Consider the following 20,644-nt stretch of genomic DNA (forward strand, 5'->3'; position numbering starts at 1 on the left):
ATTTATAACTATATCCTGTTTTATTGCAGCAGCATTCTAGTTTCTCTTAAAATATGTACATCAAAATGTTCAATAGTATAAAAGTAATTCACAGGTGGTATTTGACACCAAAAAAATAGGATTAATGTGGAAAAATGTGAACAACCACTGCTGGAGGTGTAAGGAACAAGTAGGGTCCTACTTCCATATGTGGTGGAAATGCAAAAAATTAATTAGCTATTGGAAAGTAGTACAAACAGAATGTAACAAAATATTAAAATTAAAATTTGAGTTGAAACCAGAAATTTTTTTATTAGGCCTCTCAGACCCAAAAGAAAATTTAGATGCAAATAAAGATAAACTTTTCACTTATTTCATCACTGCTGCGAGGATTATAATAGCTAAGTATTGGAAATCAGAAACACCGCCTACAAAAGAACTGTGGATAGATAAAATTATTGAGATAAGAGATATGGATAGATTAACTTTTCTAGTTAAAAAAAACATGGACAACAAAATGAAAGAAACGGACTGGACAGACCTAGAAGAATACCTCAAAGAAAATTATGCTTAAAGGAAAACCAGAAAACTGGAAGAAAGAAGATCGGAAGTCATCCATCCCCCCCCCTTCCATTAGAATTTACCCTTCCCTAACCCCTTTCCCCTTTCTTTCCCTCCCCATTACTTGCTACAGAACTATCATACCTTCTCACCCCCCCTCCCATATTTCACCCCCATTACCTTTCCTTTGGACAACCCTTCTCCAACTTTCCCATAGGGCCACCAATGTAACTCATAAAAAGCTTTAATAAAAACTATATTTAAAGAAAATGTTCAATAGTCAAGTAAGCCAATTAAAACTACATGAGTATAGAAACAGCTCTATTTGTGGTGCATTGACTTGTGTGCTGGTGTTCTTGTGGAAACAGAAATCAGAGTGTAGCCTCTACTCAAAATTCTGCTTATCTGTCCTACTGCAAAATAGAAAGTACATACTTTTCATTGATGGCCACAGATCCAAATCACAACATGAGTTTGAACTTGGAGAACCATACTGGAGGACCTGTCTGGGATGGCCACTTTGCATCAGAGTAGATAACATTGACTGTCGGGGCTCCTTAAAGTTTTTAAGCAGAGGGCATGGGGGGACAGGGGATGGGATGGGATGGGGTGGGATGATTATAGTTTGAAAAATATGCAAATTGCACATATCTTATTTGTAGTGCAAAAAACCATGAATGAACAATACAGTTTTATCCAATGGGAAGTGTGGGTCTGCTTTTGGCTGATGAGATAGTCAAGTTAATTAGGATTGTTTTTTTTAAATTATTGTGATTTCTGTGCTATTTACAGCAAAAGTGAAGAAAACATTGGTCGTGATAGAGAACGAAGAGGGAATGAAAGAGAGATGAGAGAGAGAGAGAGAGAGAGAGAGGGTTTGGACTTTCCATTTTTCCCTCCTGGATTTAATTTTTCGCCATGTTAATTTACATTGTAATTCCCAGCTGCCTTTGGTTTACATGATTCTTCATATGTCAGATAAATCTATTGTCAATGGTGTTCCTGTCTTTTGAAAAAAGTCTTTGAAGCCAATTTTCTTTTACCATCCCTTAATGTTTGTGACAAACAGTCCATTTGTATTAAGTGTAACATTTTCAGACTCCAGTCATCAGTGGTTGATATCTTCCTTTCTTTCCAAACTTTGGCAAGAACTAGCCTTGCCACAGTGCTCATGTGAAAGAACATTGTGTCTTGATTATCATTTAATTTGGTATTTGTTAAACCCAATTAATACATTTCTGGCTTTCAACGGAATTTGGTTTTTAATATTTCTTGAATTTTTCCATGTATATTACTCTAATACTTTTTTACTTTTTTGCATGCGCACCATTGGTGAAAGTATGTGCCCACTTCGTTTTCACATTTCCAACATTTGTTTGTGAAGTCTTTATTAAATTTTGCAATCTTTACTGGGGTGTAATGCTGTCTAAATAGCATTTTGTACCAATTTTTCTCGAATAGTTATTGCAGTAGTGATTTTTAGTTTTTGGTTCCAAATTCTTTCCCATTGGTCTATTCTTATATTATGCACAAAGTCCTTGGCCCATTTTACTTGGTAATGTTTAATCTGTTCTTCTTCAGTGGCCCATTGTTATTAGGATTGTTGTTGTTGTGTGCCTTCAAGTTGTTTCAGACTTAGAGTGATCTTAATTCTAAAGTTTAGGGTGGGAACTGGGTAAATGATCTTGGGAAGCCGCATCCAACCCACGATCCTTTGTTTGGGGACTCCTGGACTTGATAGTCTATGGCTATTTTTCAAACTAGGTTATTTTGTTTGTTATTTTGTGGACTACGATTGCTTAGAATACCTTAAAATGTTAAAGAATGAAAAGGCATAGGAAAAAGAATACATTTCACTATACAGTATTATACAGCTAGACAAGCAAATGTAAAATGTATAAGTCGCACAAATGTCTTCCAACCATCTGCCCTCTTTTGCCATGTACTAACCTAAGTAAAGTTCAAAGACAGAATTCACTCCATGCTTCTGAGGAAGTAAACTTAGTCTACAAAATGTATGCTGCCGTACCAATTTCATTCTCAGTCTCTAAAGTTCTACAGGATACGTTTGCATAGTGATAAGCACAATGCATATTAATCTGTGGAGGTCTCCCATGATACAGAAGGGCATAGCCATCATCAGTTGTCACTTGTGTACCTGGGTGACATCTTAGTGACCAATATCCCAAGATTTTAAATGCATGTTTAAATCTTGTCAGCATAGGATAATATTTTAGGGTTACTTGAGCATATGCAGGATCAGATTTTCATTTGACTGGCTGGCATAAAAAGAGGGATACATTCAGTTATTTGGCTTGTTTATGTGATGTATATACAGTTGTTCCCCTAAAATGGAACCTCAAAAGCGATTATGGCTGTAGTTTCATTTATAGCCCACCCTCTTGCAGCATAGGGACTCAAGATAACTTAAATTATATTGGGGGTGGGGAAGAGGAATATATATAGGACATCAAAAACTTATACAAGTTATTTTTAATGGAATTAAGCAAGATATAGAATTAAAACCATTTCAGCATCCAAGAAGAGGTAAAAGGCCATTGCAACCAATTTCTAAAAGATCATTGGAACATAAATGTATTCACTTGGTGGAAGAAGAATAATAGGGAGGGAGCCATCATAGCCTCTTGTGAGAAGGAATTCCAAAAATCACCTAGTAAAACACCACCTTGAGGAGCATGTAATGAGTTATTGGGCTCAAAGTTTATAATACAGTTTAAAACAAGAACAAAGGCCATGGGGAATTCACATGCACAAGTTGGACCTTCTCTCCCTCTTTCATATGCAGTAATTTAAAAGTTCTTATTGTTCTTTAGTAGCCAGCTGAGTTTCTCATTCCATCTGGACCTCTGAATTACTTTTTCTCACAAGGCATAATCTGAGCACACAGGGATGCTGAGGAAATTGTAACAAGATGTTTCTGATTCATGTGTGTGGAGCAATGTGTACCACCAGGGACACCCAAGGCCAAGCACTTCACATTTACACCAGGCCTAGCCAGCCAGCAGAGTCATGTTACCTCTCAGTTGCTGTTTTATGTTGCTTTATAATCCTAAATTTAGAAAAGCTTTCAGTCCAAGATAATTTATCATGCTTGTCTGGGCCAACCCTGTCCAGATCCCAGAATCTCGCACAAGAAGACTCACGTTGGTACCCTTTCTACATTAGTATTTTGAGATGTGTGGGTGGAATTATTGTAGGTCAAGCTCCATTCCAATTTGGTAGATTTCCACATTTCTCAGTAGCTTCTGAAAGAGGCCGCATGCTAGGCGTTGTCTACTTTTAATAGTCCCAGTTTCAACTTCTCTTGGTTTTGAGAGTTTTTAATGGAACCACAGCTGAAGCAGATTATGTGCCAGTTTAAATTTCTATGTGTGTGTTAAATGTTCTTTAAAGGCTGTCCTTGGCTGCTCCTGCAGTTGGCTTAATAGGTTTGATCCGTACCTTCTACTGTAAACAAGTTAATGTTCAATGGAATGAGAGCAGTTATCCTATTAATGGTGTGAGGTCTACGTTTTGCAATGAGCACATAACTTCCTGCTGTTGAAACTGTTTCTCCAGAGAGGGATCTCAATGCTTGTGCATCTGTTTGAACTTGAGATTGGGGGGAAGTTGTGGTGGTAAAGAGTGTGGCCACAGTTTTACAAAAACTGCAACCCTGCTTCTGAAATTCTTCAGTCACAGTCTCTTTGGAGTCAAAAGGGGAAAGTGAATCAGCAAAACAGTGTAGTTGCATTTCTGAAACCAAGCATAGTAATGATAGTTGCTATAGTCTCTTGTTTCATTTTTTATTTTTATACTTTTAAGTCTTCAGATCCACACTGTTTTCTTCATCATCATAAAGTACAGGGATGCCTCAATTAACAACCTCAATGTCTTCCTGGGCAAATTTTTAAACAGAAACTTTGCTTCTAGAGACAGAAATGATGTAAAAAGGATAGGGATAAGATCCTCCACTCCCCCAAAAGCAATAAATTTTAGCAAACTTTTTATCCAAAACTAATAATATCATACTTGAGAAATGAAAAACCAGCTGAGGTAAGTCTTGAACAACTAAACAATTTTTTTCCCAATCTCAGTGAGACCATTAGAAAACTTCCATTGTTGTGGCCAAACTTATAAATCAATGTTCTTCAAAAAAACCCAAAAGAAAACAAAAAAAAAAATCTGGTGGGGGGTGGAGCCTGTTCTCCCCCTTTTGCATTTTATGTAATGCTCAGTACCAGATTCTGAGCATTATGTTGCTTATTTAAGGCAGCTACATACAACTACGTTAGGATTGTCTAGGGTTAAATCATGCTCTCCCTCACCTTAAATTTGATTGCATTGTTTGCTGCAGACATGCTGATATATCCGAACATTTAAAATCTGTTTTTTTCCAGCTCTCCTTCATTAAAGGGGATACTACAAACAAGAGCTTCTTTGTCAGAGGCTTTGTTAACTGGGGTGTGTCTGTGTACACCTCTCTGGTGTTGGTTTTCATTCATTTTTCAAGGAAAAAGCAAAATGATGTAAAGCCCTAGTTTATGTTAGAATAAATATATAGGGTTCTAGTGTTAATGTCTAGATAAATTTCATCAGTTGCTTTATTAACAACACAAACTAATTTATCGCTGCTGTTCTTCTTTGTTTGTCTAAATGTACTTTTACTTGCTGAGAGTGAAACCAGGGCCAACCTTCAGAATTGCTGCCAGTCGAGAAAAAACTGTTTCCTTCTAATGTGATTGTATACTACACACAATGTGAATAAAATAACCATGTTGTTAGGGCGATTTCATTTTTTCTTCTTATGATATATTCAGATAAGGATATTGCTCCTTTAGTGGTAAAAATCTATGTAATTGGCCCTTCTGATGCAACCATCTAGAGAGAGAGAGATCAAGCAATTTCATTTTCCTATTTCATGTGTTGTTGTGTGCCTTCAAGTAGGTTATGACTTATGGTGACCCTAAGCCAGTGGTTCTCAACCTTCCTAATGCTGTGACCCCTTAATACAGTTCTTCATGTTGTGGTGACCCCCAACCATAAAATTCTTTTTGTTGCTACTTCATAACTGTAATTTTGCTACTGTTGTGAATCGTGATGTAAATATCTCATATGCAGGATGTATTTTAATTCACTGGACCAAATTTGGCACAAATACCCGATATGCCCAAATTTGAATACTGGTAGGATTGGTGGGGAATTGATTTATCATTTGGGAGTTGTAGTTGCTGAGATTTATAGTTAACCTACAATCAAAGAGCATTCTGAACTCCACCAATGATGGAATTGAACCAAACTTGGCACACAGAACTCCAATGACCTACAGAAAATACTGGAAGGGTTTGGTGAGCGTTGACCTTGAGTTTTGGAGTTGTAGTTCACCTACATCCAGAGAGCACTATGGGTTCAAACAATGATGGATCTGGACCAAACTTGGTACGAATACTCAATGTGCCCAAATGTGAACACTGGTAAAGTTTGAGGAAAATAGACCTTGACATTTGGGAGTTGTAGTTGTGATTTATAGTTCACCTACAATCAAAGAGCCCCTTGAACCCTACCAATGGTAGAATTGGACCAAACTTCCCACACAGAACCCCTCATGACCAGCAGAAAATACTGGAGGGATTTGGGACGAATTGACAGTGATTTGGAGGAGATGTAGTTCATCTACATCCGGAAAGCACTGTGAACCCAAACAATAATGAAGCTGGACCAAATTTGGCACAAATACCTGATACACCTAAATTTGAATACTGATGGGGTTTGGGGGGATTTTGTCATTTGGGAGTTGTAGTTGCTTGGATCTATAGTTCAGGGGGGCTTTTGGTGGGAGGATTCACCATCTTTTTTCCAAAAAGGAAGAGAAGGACAGGCAGAGAGATTTTCTATGTGTTTTCTGATGGTCTTTGGCAACCCCTCTGACCCCCAGGTTGAGAAACTGCCATAAGCAAAGCAGTCATGGAGGTCTTCTTGGCACGTTTTGTTCAACTGGAGTTTGCTTGTGCCTTTTCTGTGACTTGAAGTATGACCTTACTGAGGTCATGCAGTGTGTTCACTTACTTGAGCAGAGAAGGAGACATGGAAAGTAAGAGGAGGATACACACATGTGTTTACTTATTTGAGTAATGTGATTTGGGGAAAGATGGAGGAGAGGGGGGGGTGAACATATGTTCACTTTCATGGCTAGGGTTGAGCATGGGGAGAGGATGGAATGTGGGGCGCATGAGGAGGGAAGGTGCATGCATACATTCAGTTGCTCATGTGGAGAAAGGAATGGTATGTGAGGAGTGCAAGGAGGGAGCATATCTGCATTCATTCACTCATTAGCTTGTGTGGACCAGGTGGGAAGAAGACGGGATGTCTGGAGTACAAGGAGGGAGGAGGGTGGCATGTAGGTCTGCAGGGTGGACAGAGGAAGTGTGATGGCGGAGAGGCAGAATGAAAGCCCTGGGATGGACAGGGAGGATTGTGAAGGAAGGCAAACACAGTAGGAAGGGACTATGTCTTTGTGCCAGGTTGTTAGAGAATTTAGAAGGATGGTCTGAAATGGGTATGAGATTCTAGGAGGTATTCACATTTTGTTTGGTTTGATGCATCCAATTGTTCAGCTTGGAATGTATCGGTTTCACTACTAAACCACCGTTTTGGAGCTCAGGTTTTAGGTTCTTAGGTTGATACCCAAATATTTAAAACCAGAAAAATATCAGTATCAGGACCTGCCATACTATTTAGTTTGTATTGAATTTAAATTGAAATTTTTAAACAAATAACTTTGATTTTGCAAACTGATTTTGAAGTCTATGTATACTTCAAAGCAAATTAGAATGGAGATTATGCTAAGAGATATATCATCTGCAGAAAGATGAACAATATGGCATTACGCATTAATATATATGCCTTTGATGTTACCATTTGTGTAGATTCATCTCTGCCAGGGGCTCCACAGCTATTGGGAAAAGGAGACAGTGGGCAAGTTTAATTAGAGCACCTAAAGAGGGAAAACAGTATTGATGTGTTTCTATGTACAAAGGCTATGTGGTATGTTACAGCTATGTACTATGTGTTATTAGTACAGCAGTAAAATATGTTCACAGTTGTTTGTATTTCATTCCCACTAGTGTAAATTCCATATTTTGGATAATAGGGAGTGATTCCACCCCCCCCTTCCTTAGGTTCAAAATATCCCTTCAGTTGGAAGTCACTTGAAAGGATGAGTAGAGCAGGTATGGCTAAAAATGGCCAGAATGGCTAAAAATAAAGTATGGGGCCATTTTTCAAAGATGTTCAACTTACATAAGCATTTAACTCACACTAGCTCAATGCTTATTGAATATAGTGAAGTGGGTCTGTCTAGATTTAGATATGGTTTCCATATTTGTGCAAGTGGGTCACCATTATTTTGCTTGCCTCGCCTCTATATGCTATGAGAGAGCCCTCCAGCCCAGCTCCATAAACAACATCCTGCCTTTTGTCTTTTTTCATGCCTTCTGTGAAGTTACATCAGTGACATGGTTCTTACTCGATATTGTATATTCCATCAAGTTGCAGGTACGGCCCATGAAAAATATGAACTTGTGTGCAGACTAACCAATTTGAGTGTCAAGGCAAAATATCCAGCAAGACCATTCTGCCCCATGTCCATTTGCAGCCCTGATCCAATTCGACAGGACCTGTCATGATCCATATAATAGCATACAAATTGGATATCTGTGAAGATGCTCACACAGCTAATTTCTGGGGAGCACAAGCACCGGGAGGCTATTATGTGCCCTTCATTCTTTTGGGCTTGCCAGAGATATCAGTCCAGCTTCTGTAGAGAGATAAATGCCTCTGGTCTGTTCTAAAATGTCTATGGCTATAATCCATAACCAATTTTAATAGTAAGGTTTTTCTGGTTACTAGCCAAATATGCTTTGATTGTGTACTCCTTGCAAGGACTGGATGACCCTTATGATCTCTCCCAGCTCAATGATTCTGTGATTCTGTATGGGTTAGAAAGAATATTTGAGTGGGGTGTTGTGTGGCTTCTAGGCTGTATGGCCTAGCAGCATTTTCTCCTGACATTTCGCTTGCAACTATAGCTGGCATCTTCAGAGGATCTGATGGTAGTAAGATGCCAGCCACAGATGCAGGCGAAACATCAGGAGAAAATGCTTCTAGAACATGGCCATACAGCCCAGAAACCTAGTGAAAACAACATCCTAGTGATTCCAGCAATGAAAGCCTTTGACAACACAATATCTGGGTGTATTGGGAGTGGTTAGGAATAGAAGTACATCCCCAATGATCCTTACTTGCCTTAGTTGACTCCTTAGTTCTTCCTGTATTGCAGAAAAATACAGGCTATTCTGTTTAGTGGCCTGTAGTAAGAGAAAAACAAAACCCCTTTCTTTTGGACTCATGGCCTTGAATTTATCTTGCATGCTTCAATGTTCTTGTTCTGTGCAAGGGGTCCCTGATACAGGTTTGTTACAGTGAGTCTTTCATTACCAGTCTGCCTGGCAGCAACAAGCACCAGCCATTCCTGCCTATTTCCCATGAAATCAATGTAAAAAGCCTTAGTGCTGTAAAATTCTCATGAATATACTTTTGGAGAATATTCCAGGAAATATCTCCAACCTATGGATTTTGAGAATGTCATCCTGAAGGTTTGTTCAGTGTTTTTTCTTCTTCTTCATAGCTTCCTGTTGTTTGAATGAAAATAAGGTGAAAGAAAATATAGTTGCAGTGAGAAAGAGGATAGAAAATGAGGGCAACAGGGAGAAAGAGGGTGCATTTTATGGTAGTGGTTAATCCAGTTTTTACAGTTAGAACAGATGTTTTCACACCATTCTGAGAATGGCCTCACTTCACACCACTAGTCATGATTAAGCATAACTAACTTAGTTGAGATGCAACCCACTATGAATAGCCTTGTGTTATCTAGATTTAATTGTTTCTTAATTACATTATGGTGAGTATTGTCTAATGGTAGTTATAGTTCTCATCTTCCCATGAACATTTATAATTAATAGTAGTATAAATTGATATCAGAGCTTTCACTTCAATCAGCCATCTAGAATATAGTCGACCCTACATGTTTGATGAGGCTAGAGGCATAGGACACCCACAAAAGTGGAAAAACTGTGAATAAAATAACAGCTATTCAGAGAAAACACCTGACTAGAAATCTCTGGTGGAAGTTGACCATAAAATTGTGCTGGAGGACCTAGACCAGTGGTTCCCAACCTGTGGATCCCCAGATGTTTTGGCCTTCAACTCCAAGAAATCCTAACAGCTAGTATATTGACAGGGATTTCTGGGAATTGTAGACCAAAACACCTGGGGACCCACAGGTTGAGAACCACTTACGTAGACATTCCTAGAGAAGTGTTCAATAATCAAATCTGCAATAGTCAGACTTGCAACTGTAGAGGGATGACTGTAGAAAGTGAAAAGGGTTCCTTTCTAATCCATACTGATGGGTTTTCTTTTCCTTCCTTCAGGGAAACCAAGCCAGAGATGTCCGACAAGATGTCAAGCTTCCTGCACATTGGAGACATCTGTTCTTTGTATGCGGAAGGTTCGACAAATGGATTTATCAGCACTTTGGGGTAAGGGTGGCAATTTCCGTTGTTTCAGGGTATGCTTTATGAGTTTGCAGTGGAGAAAGATGGGACTAGTCATCTAGAAGTGGATGCTGTCATCCTGTGTTTAACAGTACTGGGTGTCTCTTTTTCCCCTACAGCTATAAATCCTGGGTTAAGAAGTTTCCCAGGTGAGTGCATCTATTTTAGCAGACTCTAAACATTTCATTTAACAATCCACTGGCTCCCTCAATGCGAGAGTTTTCATCTCCATTCCGCTGCTGCCAAGGGCAGTCTTGGAGAAATAATGGAAGCTGGAGCTGTGTGGTTTATTATCTGGTTGAAAAACTTGCAATGAAGACTGGAGAAGAACCAGCAACACACCAGTGCCTTCTGTTACTTAGAAGGGATTCTTGTGACTGTGAAAATTGAGAGGGGAATGAAGCAAAGTAGCTTATCAGTACTTATCAATATAAACAATTAACAGTAGTAGAGGCTAGCATAGTTGGAGACTTCTAATGTTTCATCTCATGATGTGGGAGCTTGGATGAAGAAACTAGGTTAAACTGAAGGACTGCAAATCTTGATATAGTGAGTCTTTTAAAAAAATGTCAAGCCAGTTTCTAATATAAAGGATGATAATTTGTTCTCTATATCTTAGGAATTATAAAAGTTTGATGTCAGAACAAATCTTGGGTTTCTGGCTCAGTTTAGGCCAGTGGTTCTCAACCTTGGATCCCCAGATGTTTTTGGCCTACAACTCCCAGAAATCCCAGCCAGTTTACCAGCTGTTAGGATTTCTGGGAATTTTATTATTTGCTGATTATGTTTTTTCTTTCTGATCAATCTCGCTAGCCACTTGCCTGGTTTATTTGCATTTTCGAATATATTTTGTTTTGTCCATTTTATTCGGTTGGCTATGTTTTCTAGTTCTAAATTCTTCTTATTATTATTTAATATCCCTAATTGTTGTACTGTTTTTTTATTTCCTAGGTTAGCTTTTAGAGCTTTTTCTGATATGTCTGACATAAAAGAAGATACAAACAAAGTGTCTACTGATAAAAATGAAGTCAAAAGAAAAGGAAAGATAAGGAAAGAGAGAGAAAAAGATAAAAAATAGAAAATATAATAATAATAATAATAATAATAATAGTGATTACATTTACATATGTGTGTGTGTATATGTGTGTGTGTGTGTGTGTGTCAGTATTTGCAGCGCAGCAGTAGTTGGATGGAATCAGTGAAACGCAGAATGAAGTGACACCTAGAGACGTTAGTAAAACTATATACAAGTTTTACTGTAAGCAGTAATAATCAAGACAAACAGGCTTGCAGACAAAAGACGAACACAGGACTTGACTCTACACCTAGGCAGACAGAACTCAACTCAGAACTGAACGCAATCAGCAATGCACAAACACTTGTGTCTGGACACTCCCTGGTTCCAGCCACACATCAAGATCATCACAGCTTCTTAGTAATTAACTCTTTCCAGACTATAGTACACTCTGGATGATGCAATCAGTATGCAATACAGGCAAGACACAAATTCCATTTAAACACTATCAATACACAAATCCCACATTAACAGTATATATATATATATATATATATATAATAAAAATATTCCCTCCTCTCATAGAGAATAAACCAAGTGAATAACATAAAAGTTGACTTCCAACTATTACATGGTGTCTTTGATAGTTTTCAATTTCTTCTCTTAACAGTCTTTTACTGATATCACAGTCCTTTTGTGTTCCTCTATTTGGAGTCGTAATTTCTGTCCTCAATCCCTGTGGAATTAAATCAGTACTTTAAGCTTCTCATTTTTTCAGATAGTTTCTGATCAGTTCCCAATTTGTTGGTTGTTTTGGTGTGCCTTGATTGTTTCCTAATAAATAAGTCAGTCTGTCCATATTCATGATTTCAAGAATCTTATTTATCCAACAGTTTATCTCTGGGATTTCTTTATCTCTCCAATATTTGGCGTATGTTATCCTTGCGGTGGTCACCAGATAGTTAAATAACATTTCCTTATTTTTATCTTTTTTTAAATTTCTATCATTCCTAAAAGGAGGCATTTGGGATGCATATTTATTCTAATTTGTAACATTTACTGAATTTTGTCATGTATTTCTCTCCAGAAAGCTTTGGCTTTTTTACAGGTCCACTAAAAATGAAAAATGTCCCCTCTAGTTCCCCGCACTTCCAACAGGACCTTCAAAGGTTTTTGAACTGCAATTCAGTTGTCTCCCATTATGAGTCATGTTAATTGGAGCTGATGGAAATCAGATTTCTACAGCATCTGAAGTCAGGTTTTCCATCCCAAGTTAAAAATCATATTCATGCATCCCCTTTTTCCTCTAGAAAGGCATTTGGAAACTGTGTTTCCTCAAAAATAAGACAGTGTCTTATATTATTTTTTGCTCCCAAAGATGCGCTAGGTCTTATTTTCAAGGGATGTCTTATTTTTTCCATGAAGAAGAATTCACATTTATTGTTGAACAAAAAAATGAACATTTATTATATACTGTATAGTAGTTGTCATCACAAACCAGCATAACCAGACAAACTGAATCCTATCAAGAATTTCTTGTTACTATTATTATTTCAATGTACAACAATCTATGGTACGTACATTTACCGATCCTGCATGCTCGGGTGTTCTGTTTGGTGGGCATGCTTCCAAACAAAAACTTTGCTAGGTCTTACTTTCAGGGGAGGCTTTATATTTAGTAATTCAGCAAAACCTTTACTATGTCTTATTTTCAGGGGATGTCTTATTTTTGGGGAAATGGTATTTGCAGCTACAGCAAATCTGAAACTGACAAACCGTGATTTTCAGAGATAATAAGAAAAAGTGTGCATGTCTGGGGTGGGGTAAAATATTTATGTATTTATTTATTTTCATTTCTATACCACTTTTCTCACCCCTAGGGGAACTCAAAGCGGTCTAACAACATAGTAAATGGCAAAGATTCAATGCCTCACAACCATATAAAAAGAAAGATTAGAAGTCTAAAAATGATACATATAACTATAAATAAGCAAATTAACACTATATAAAATATTGGAAATACCATAAAACGTTAAAACATTCAACATTTAAAATATTCAACATTAAAACATTTAGGATAGGCTAAAAATTTATTAGACGTATTAATAGTTTAAAACTATTCACAAATATTATAGGCCTCAAGGTCCAAAATTGTGCTTATTAGAACAGATAAAATCCCAATTACAAACCTCTTGGATTACTGACAAATTATATAAGAAGTTGCTGTCTTCCTCTTCTCCTGCGCTTTAAGAGACCAAGTAAAAAAGAGTGCTATACAAAGAATTTTGAATATAGAAGCGCAAAAAGATATACCCACCCTCAGCAAGGTTGCCATCCTAAAATGGCTGAGTCAATATAAGCATACTTTTCAAATTGCCAACTATCTGAAAATGTAAATGCCAAAACATTTTAGGGAGGTACTCACTCGAGCTAGATTTGATCAGCTTGAGACAATGGTCAGATAGGGGAGATTTGAACAGATCTGTATCTGCGGAGCACCTGAAATTGAGGATATAGCACACATATTATTTGATTGTAAATTGCACCAGAAGGTGAGAGACTTGTACCTTGGTCCATATATCAAATGGACAATGTATTAGGAATCTCACATCAGACCAACATATTTTATGTATGGCCAATACCCAAAAATAACATATAAAACAGCTCTGTATGTAAGCAAAACAATACGTTTCAGAACCACATATGTGGGGCTGATCGGGGTAAATTGTAGGGGTGATAAGGAAAAATGATGTAAATATTTAGTTTTATCATATTTATTTACTGTATTATTATAAGTGTCTTATTTTAACTTACTACATTGCGTGTAATCAAGTCTTATCAAACCTTGTTGTTTGGTTTGGTATTGTGATATGGCCTAAGGGCTAATCAATAAATTTATTGATATAGGCCTCAAGGGTTTGAATAATTTCATCTCTTTCATGGGTTTGGATGGCTCCTCATATGTGAACAATATATAAATGTTTGTGCACTGAAATAAATATGGAATATGTATAACAATTTCCTGGACCAGTCAGCTGCCATGATTTATACATTTTGTACAAATTACAGGCAATAAAGAATTGTGTTGGAAGAGCATATATTTGAAATTTACCAAACATATTTCTGTGTTACAAGGTCATGGATTGCTGTACTCACCACCATCCAGGCCATATGTAGACCAGAACTGGATTTGCTGGTTTGAGGATTTTCTCATTATTTGAAAACAACATCAGTGAACAAAAAAACCACCCCATTACAGTTTCCAAGTTTTGCTGTGAGCCATGTCAACATTTTCATGGAGTGTTCACTTTCTATTACTGGAATTCTCTGCTTTGTTTGCTTCCATTGGAAGTGTCTAGGCTATTTCAACTTGTATCTTCACTTTTGCTTTCCCTCCCAGCATTGTCTCAACCTTTCTCAATTTGAGCGAAATACAGTTTTTATGCATTCAGATGGATGCAATGCCCTTTAGACTAATTTCACTTTTAGGTTAAAGAAAATCCATCTGGATTGATTGAGCTGTGCTTCCCTGCAGGCAGCTGTGATTGGATTGGAAAGAAATGTGCTCACTTCAGGTAGACCAAAGGAGAGCTGGAGTCAAGTGAACATAGACTGCTTTGCATCTGAGGCAATAGGCATAGTCTACAAAAGCTTATGCTTCATTCTTTCAATCAGTCTCTTGTTACAAAGTCCCTTTGCATACTAATATTCCAGAAGCAATTGTGTCTTGGAACACTAGTAGAATGTCTAAGCGAAGGAAAAGCTTTTACAAAAGAGAAGGGAAATAGTTATTGAAGCTGCAGCTTCATTATGGTTTTTTTTTTAAATCAAAAACAGATACATCAAATAACAATATTTGCTAGGAATTGTCTCCCAAATACCTCGGGTGTAAGCCAACCAACAAATGATCTCAAGAAGAGTCGTTGTTTCATTTATGCTAGTAAAACAACTTTGGTATCAATTTTTGTTATTGTTAAACCTGCTTGTTGAAGATTAAATGATTATCACCGTGAAAGAGGTCTTGAATCAAGATTTCATTTTTTAGGTGTATTCAAAGAGCTAGGCATGTTTGTCTGTTTTAGTGTGTCAGAGCTCTTCTGGCAGGTCATTCCACACTTTGGGAACCATTGATAAACCGTTGCTGGCCCAGTTGTGGCAAATACTATGTCAACTAAAGCTGATGGTAAGCAATCCTGGTTGTCATATCTATCTGGGCTGTCATTCGGAGTGCCGAATCCAAAAGCACCCCCAATCTGTGAATACAGTCTTTCAGGAGTATTTTAACACCATTTACAAATGATTGACACACCTCCATCTCTAGGTTAGAACCGTTAACAATAAGCACCTCTGTCTTTCCTGGACTCAGTTTTAACTTATTTTTTCGCAACCAGTCATGTACCTCAAGTAATTCATTTAGAAGGGACACATTATCCTTAGCTAATGCTATTTTTGAAGCATGGAGTACCCAGCCCTATGCCTCTGGATGATTTCTGGAAGATTTACTATTGGTCTATAGTTGTTTAAATCCAGCAGGACCAGAGAGGGTTTTTAAAGAAGAGATTGTACCACCACTTCTTTTAAATAAGAAGAAAAAACTTCTTTCCCAAAGAGATGTATTAATAATACATTGCAGCTGAGATCTAACTGTTATCTCTGCCCTGGATGACTTGCTAAGGGCAGGAATTGATTTTCCTCTTTACTGGGCCTAACAGGTTGTCCACCTCAGCAACAATCACCAACTAATCCTACTCAAGGAGTTGTTTGAGTAGGATTAACTTCTGCTGACTTCTGTTGTAATGATAGAATTTTAGTTAGCTCTTATCTGAAACTTTTATTTTTGAAATTATTGTTAAAAGCATCACAGTGAACTGCAGAAAGCTCTAGAATTGAGGAAGGTACCTGAGTTAGATCCCACACTATCCTGAATAGTTCATACAAGCTTTTGTGTTGCATGTATTGCCATCTTATAGGAACACATATTTTCTATATTGTGTCTATTTGGAATTAAATTCAGTTTTGCACCCTCTGTGATCTAGTCATTGTTTCATTCCCCTGAGGTCTTCTGTAAACCAAGAGCAATTGTATCCGTCAAGACCAGGACTTCAACAAGATCATTGGAGGATATCATCCATAAAATCCACTGAGGCTTTCTGGAAGCCGAAGGATCCAATTTTCTTCTAGAGCTAATAATCATAACAGGTCTACCACCCCTGCAGGGACAAAGAACAACTATGATGTCAACTCTGATCAGAAAATGACCTGCCCATGACAATTCAGAGGGATTAACAACATCTTTCCATAGATCCATCTGCTTAAAACTGATAACACTGTCAAGGATGTAGTATATTGAGTATGTGGGTTCATACTAGTTGAGATAGGCCCATGTTTATTATGGATGCCATGCACACCTGAGCTGCACTTCACAGAGTGGTCTCAAATGGGATGTTGAAGTTGGCTAAGACCAAAAGTCAGGTGACTCCAGTACCAACTAAACCTGAAACCAGTTCTGTGAACTTGGTCAGGAAGTGTGATAAGCAGAGGAATTGATGATACAATTACAAAACCCCCTGTCCTGATTTTCACTCAGATGTACACATTCAACATAGGTGTGCACAATATTGTTTTGGTGTTCTGAATTTGGGGGATTCGGCTGCTGAATCCCTGGAAATGTGTCTGTTGGGGAGCCCCCGAACCTTAGCTGATACAGATCGCAGCAGCTGAATCTTTTCAGCTGAGGGAGCTAATGGGACTGAGTGACATTCTACCTGAGGCAGAGGTGGAGTGTGGACGGCCTTGCAAATGAAATAAGCCTTGGCTCCTCCTTTTCTTGCTTCCCAGGCAGCTTCCTCCAACCCTTTCCAAAGCCACCCCCCTCACCCAGTGCCTGTTTGAGGCAAATGGGAACTCGCTTTCCCAGCTGTACTTTGTGTGGCATGGGCATTGAAGGAGCCTCTGTGCTGCCTCCTGGGGCATAATGGGAGTTGAGATTTTTTTCCCTCCCCTCTTGGGACTTCAATTCCCAAAATTGTGGGTTTTTTTTTAAAGTTATTCTAAAAACTTTACAAATTTCTCAAAAATAGTGGATTGGTGAAACTTTCTGAAACTTGGCAGACTTGCAGTTGTAAATGTGGCCTACAACTGAGTCAAGCTTCATGCTGATAGGCCTATAAAAGATGGAGAAATGAATGTCTAAAGTTTCCCCTTTGGTGCCAATGGGCCAAATCTTACAGGAATGAAAATGGAACCCCCCTTCCGATTTTGGGAATTTCCCAGCAAACTGAAGGGAGGGGAGACACCAAAAATGGCACAGGTTTTTGCTTAGTTGCACACGTCTAACATTCAATGTGATTTGATGTAGAGAATTACTATTTCAATATATATTTGAAAACTCAAAATGTCCAGTCTTCAAGAAAGTTATCAGTTAAATATGTGTGCATAATCTTTTTTTAAAAATCCTCAAAACACCGAAATGAGATTTAGAATGTGACCTGATCAAAACCTAATGCTAAAAATAATACAGTGTAAAATATATATTCAGTCCTGTATTACTTTAACAGTTAGTGAACCAGGTAGAAGCAACTCACAAATGATGGGAGACCAAATATGGACAAAGATGATATTTTGTTAACTAAAATAAATATTTCTGTAAAGTGGAATCTTGCTTGATATGCCTGTTAGATGATGGCTTTTTCCTTAGTGGAAACCGTCCTTCTCTTTTTCCTAAATACAGTGTTCTGATGATTTTGGTTACTGGTTTGTAATCTGCCTAATTGTCTCTTGAGCACGATGTATGCTGTGCCATCTTCAGTTGGCCCAGAATAATTCTTCCTTGCCTGTGATCTAATTCAGGAACACAATTAATCTTTTGATTCATTAGAATTGTTTAGTTGTGCTCTGTATGATTTTTAATAGACAGTTTCTGAACTTCATAAAATGGGGCGGGGGGCTTTTTGCTTTTTATGGCTACCTTCTGCTTGAAGCTGATGTTTTGTAATGGGTAGGAGAAAGGCTACTGAATGCAAAGGACTTAGGCACTATTTAATAATGAACATGGTAATTTCAGCTTTGAATACATAGGGCAGTATATAAATAAAGTTTTATTTATTATTATTTATCTCCTCAAGGGACTCAGAGCTGTTTCCAATACAACAGAAAACATACAACAAGTTAAAAAAAACATACAGCAATTAGAACGTAATACCACATGAACATAAATACATAAGACATATAATCAGTTACCACAGATTTAAAACCCAATGACAAGAACTCCCATCAATAGACCCAGATACAGTGACCAGGATTCAATGTTGGAGTGGCCAACTGTAAGGTGCTAGGCGTGTCAGGTACTACAGTACAGAGTGGACAAGAAAGTGGGCAAAGTGCTAAGAAAGCATAGTTGGGAGGGCTAAGGATGATCTACTCAAAGATCTGCAGGAACCACCAGGTTTTCAGATCCTTACAAAACGAGGATAGAGTGGGGGCTTGTCTGATCTCTCTCTGGGAAGGGCATTCCGGAGCTGGGGAACCACCACCGAGGAGGCCCTCTCCCTCGTCCCCACCAACCATACTTGTGACAATGAGTGAGAGGAGGACTTTCCCGGAAGATCATGCACCGGTTCATAGGGGGAAATGCAATCACGGAGATAGGCTGGGCCCGAGCAGTATAGGGCTTTATAGGTCATCACCTGCACCTTGAATTGAGACCGGCAGCTTATCAACAGCCAGTGGGGCTGCTTTATTAGAGGTGTTGCATGTTCCCTGTAACTAGCTCCAGTTAGGATCCTGGCTGCCGATCTCTGAACCAGCTGGAGTTTCCAGGCCATCTTCAAGGGCAGCCCCATGTAGAGAGCATTGCAGTAATCAAATCTGGATGTAACCAGGGCATGGACCACAGTGGCCAAGTCAGACTTCTCGAGATATGGTCGCAGCTGGTGCACAAGCTTTAATTGTGCAGAGAGTGGTTAAGTATTGACCTTTAAGTGGATTGGTAGGTACTACACTCTTATGGTCTGTTGACTGCTCTGCAAAGAGCCAGCAAGCTAAGGGCATGTGGGTACTGAGGGTAGCATTTAGCTGTTGACATGTCCACTAATAGTTGGCTGGAAACTTCATTCCTAAATCAAACTACTACTTGGAAGAGAACATGCAGTGCTTCCCTCTTCTCTCTGTGTTAATGATAATTTCCAGACTGGTATAATTCTTACTTTCTATCATGGCCTATTTTACATTTATCTCTTGAATATTTTTTGGATACCTTATTTTGAATAGCTTTTCTTCTGCATGGTTAAATACTCAAGGGTGTTATTATCTTTTGAATTGATTGTGACAAAACTGCTTTTTAAATCTGTTACGTCAATTGGGGTTAATTGAACTTTTTAAAATTATTCTAGTATGTTTTTTTTACTTATAATTCCTTCTTTGCTGTTTTTGACAGCTGCTGTTTGCTTTTGTTTTGATTGTATATTAGTAAATATTTATATTTTATGTGTTTATATATTTACACATTTGCAATGTGTGATTTTTAGACTTGCAATGTGTAATTTTAACACCGTGTTTTAGTTATTATTGTTGCCCCCCTTAAACTCTTAAGAGGAAGAGCATGTCTCAAACAAACAATAGCTATTTGCTTATCTACACATACATGCATATATATATATATATATATATATATATATATATATATATATATATATACACACACACACACACACACACACACACACACACACACACACACACACATATGGCATACATTCAACCAAGGAATTTCAGGTAGTGTACTACTTAGGATTTTATCCTTTTAGGAATCCTGCAAAATAGGTTACATTGAAAGCTGAAAAATATCTAATGTATCTTAGAGATTTCAGTGACTGAGGGTAGAGTTCAAACATAGGCATCCATAGTCCTGATTTAACAAGTTAGATTTTATACTCTAATATTGTTGCACATGTATATGAAGAAAACAAGTACTCTTTGGGTGCAGTCCATGTCATTGATAAATAAGTGTATACTTACAGCCTTGTCCTTACATTTCCAAAACACTGGAATCCTCATTTTGGATCAGAGTTCTTTTCCCTTAGAACTGGATTACAAATCAAAAGAAGCTGATAGATAGGAATTGCTTCCATACAATTAGGGATCTCGTTGTATTTGAATCATAGAATTAGAAGAACATCTAGTCTACTGAAGAGACATAGGTTGGCAGGTTCAAACCCCCCCCCCCCAATTTTTCAGGTTAAAAAAAACCTGGTTTATTCATGAATTTTAACTGATTAACCAACTCCCCATGCTAAGTCTATGAGACACAAAAAAATTAAGAGTCCCTCCAGAACTACAAGCGCTATCTCAAGCAAATATTGACAGGCCTGTAGCAGGGGGGGGGGTTCATCCCTCCCCCTGAAATTTTCAAAACTCCCTCCCCCAAATTTTTCCGAAACTCTTTCAGGAGTGAATCCTTTCTGTTCTGAACTATTAG

At 38.0% G+C, this 20,644-nt stretch overlaps 1 protein-coding gene and 1 long non-coding RNA gene across 12 annotated transcripts in view; one reads left to right on the forward strand and one right to left on the reverse strand.

The window, feature by feature from the left end:
• LOC134296003 (uncharacterized) overlaps positions 1 to 20,581 on the reverse strand; it is a 39,166-nt gene extending 18,585 nt beyond the window's left edge. Inside the window, exons 1-2 of the long non-coding RNA XR_010002553.1 lie at positions 20,185 to 20,581; positions 13,595 to 13,668 (exon numbers count right to left, since the gene is read on the reverse strand). This is a non-coding gene — a long non-coding RNA (uncharacterized LOC134296003). The remainder of the gene's footprint in view (positions 1 to 13,594; positions 13,669 to 20,184) is intronic.
• The window catches only part of itpr1 (inositol 1,4,5-trisphosphate receptor type 1), a 288,950-nt gene that overhangs the window by 32,616 nt on the left and 235,690 nt on the right, over positions 1 to 20,644 (forward strand). For all 11 annotated transcript variants that reach the window (XM_062969741.1, XM_062969735.1, XM_062969734.1 and 8 more), the window contains exon 2: positions 10,032 to 10,139. In XM_062969741.1, the coding sequence (XP_062825811.1) occupies positions 10,048 to 10,139 (92 nt within the window). In that variant the 5' untranslated portion in view covers positions 10,032 to 10,047. The remainder of the gene's footprint in view (positions 1 to 10,031; positions 10,140 to 20,644) is intronic.

The sequence above is a fragment of the Anolis carolinensis genome, chromosome 2 (assembly GCF_035594765.1).
Source record: "Anolis carolinensis isolate JA03-04 chromosome 2, rAnoCar3.1.pri, whole genome shotgun sequence".
In the NCBI taxonomy this organism is placed as follows: domain Eukaryota; kingdom Metazoa; phylum Chordata; class Lepidosauria; order Squamata; family Dactyloidae; genus Anolis; species Anolis carolinensis.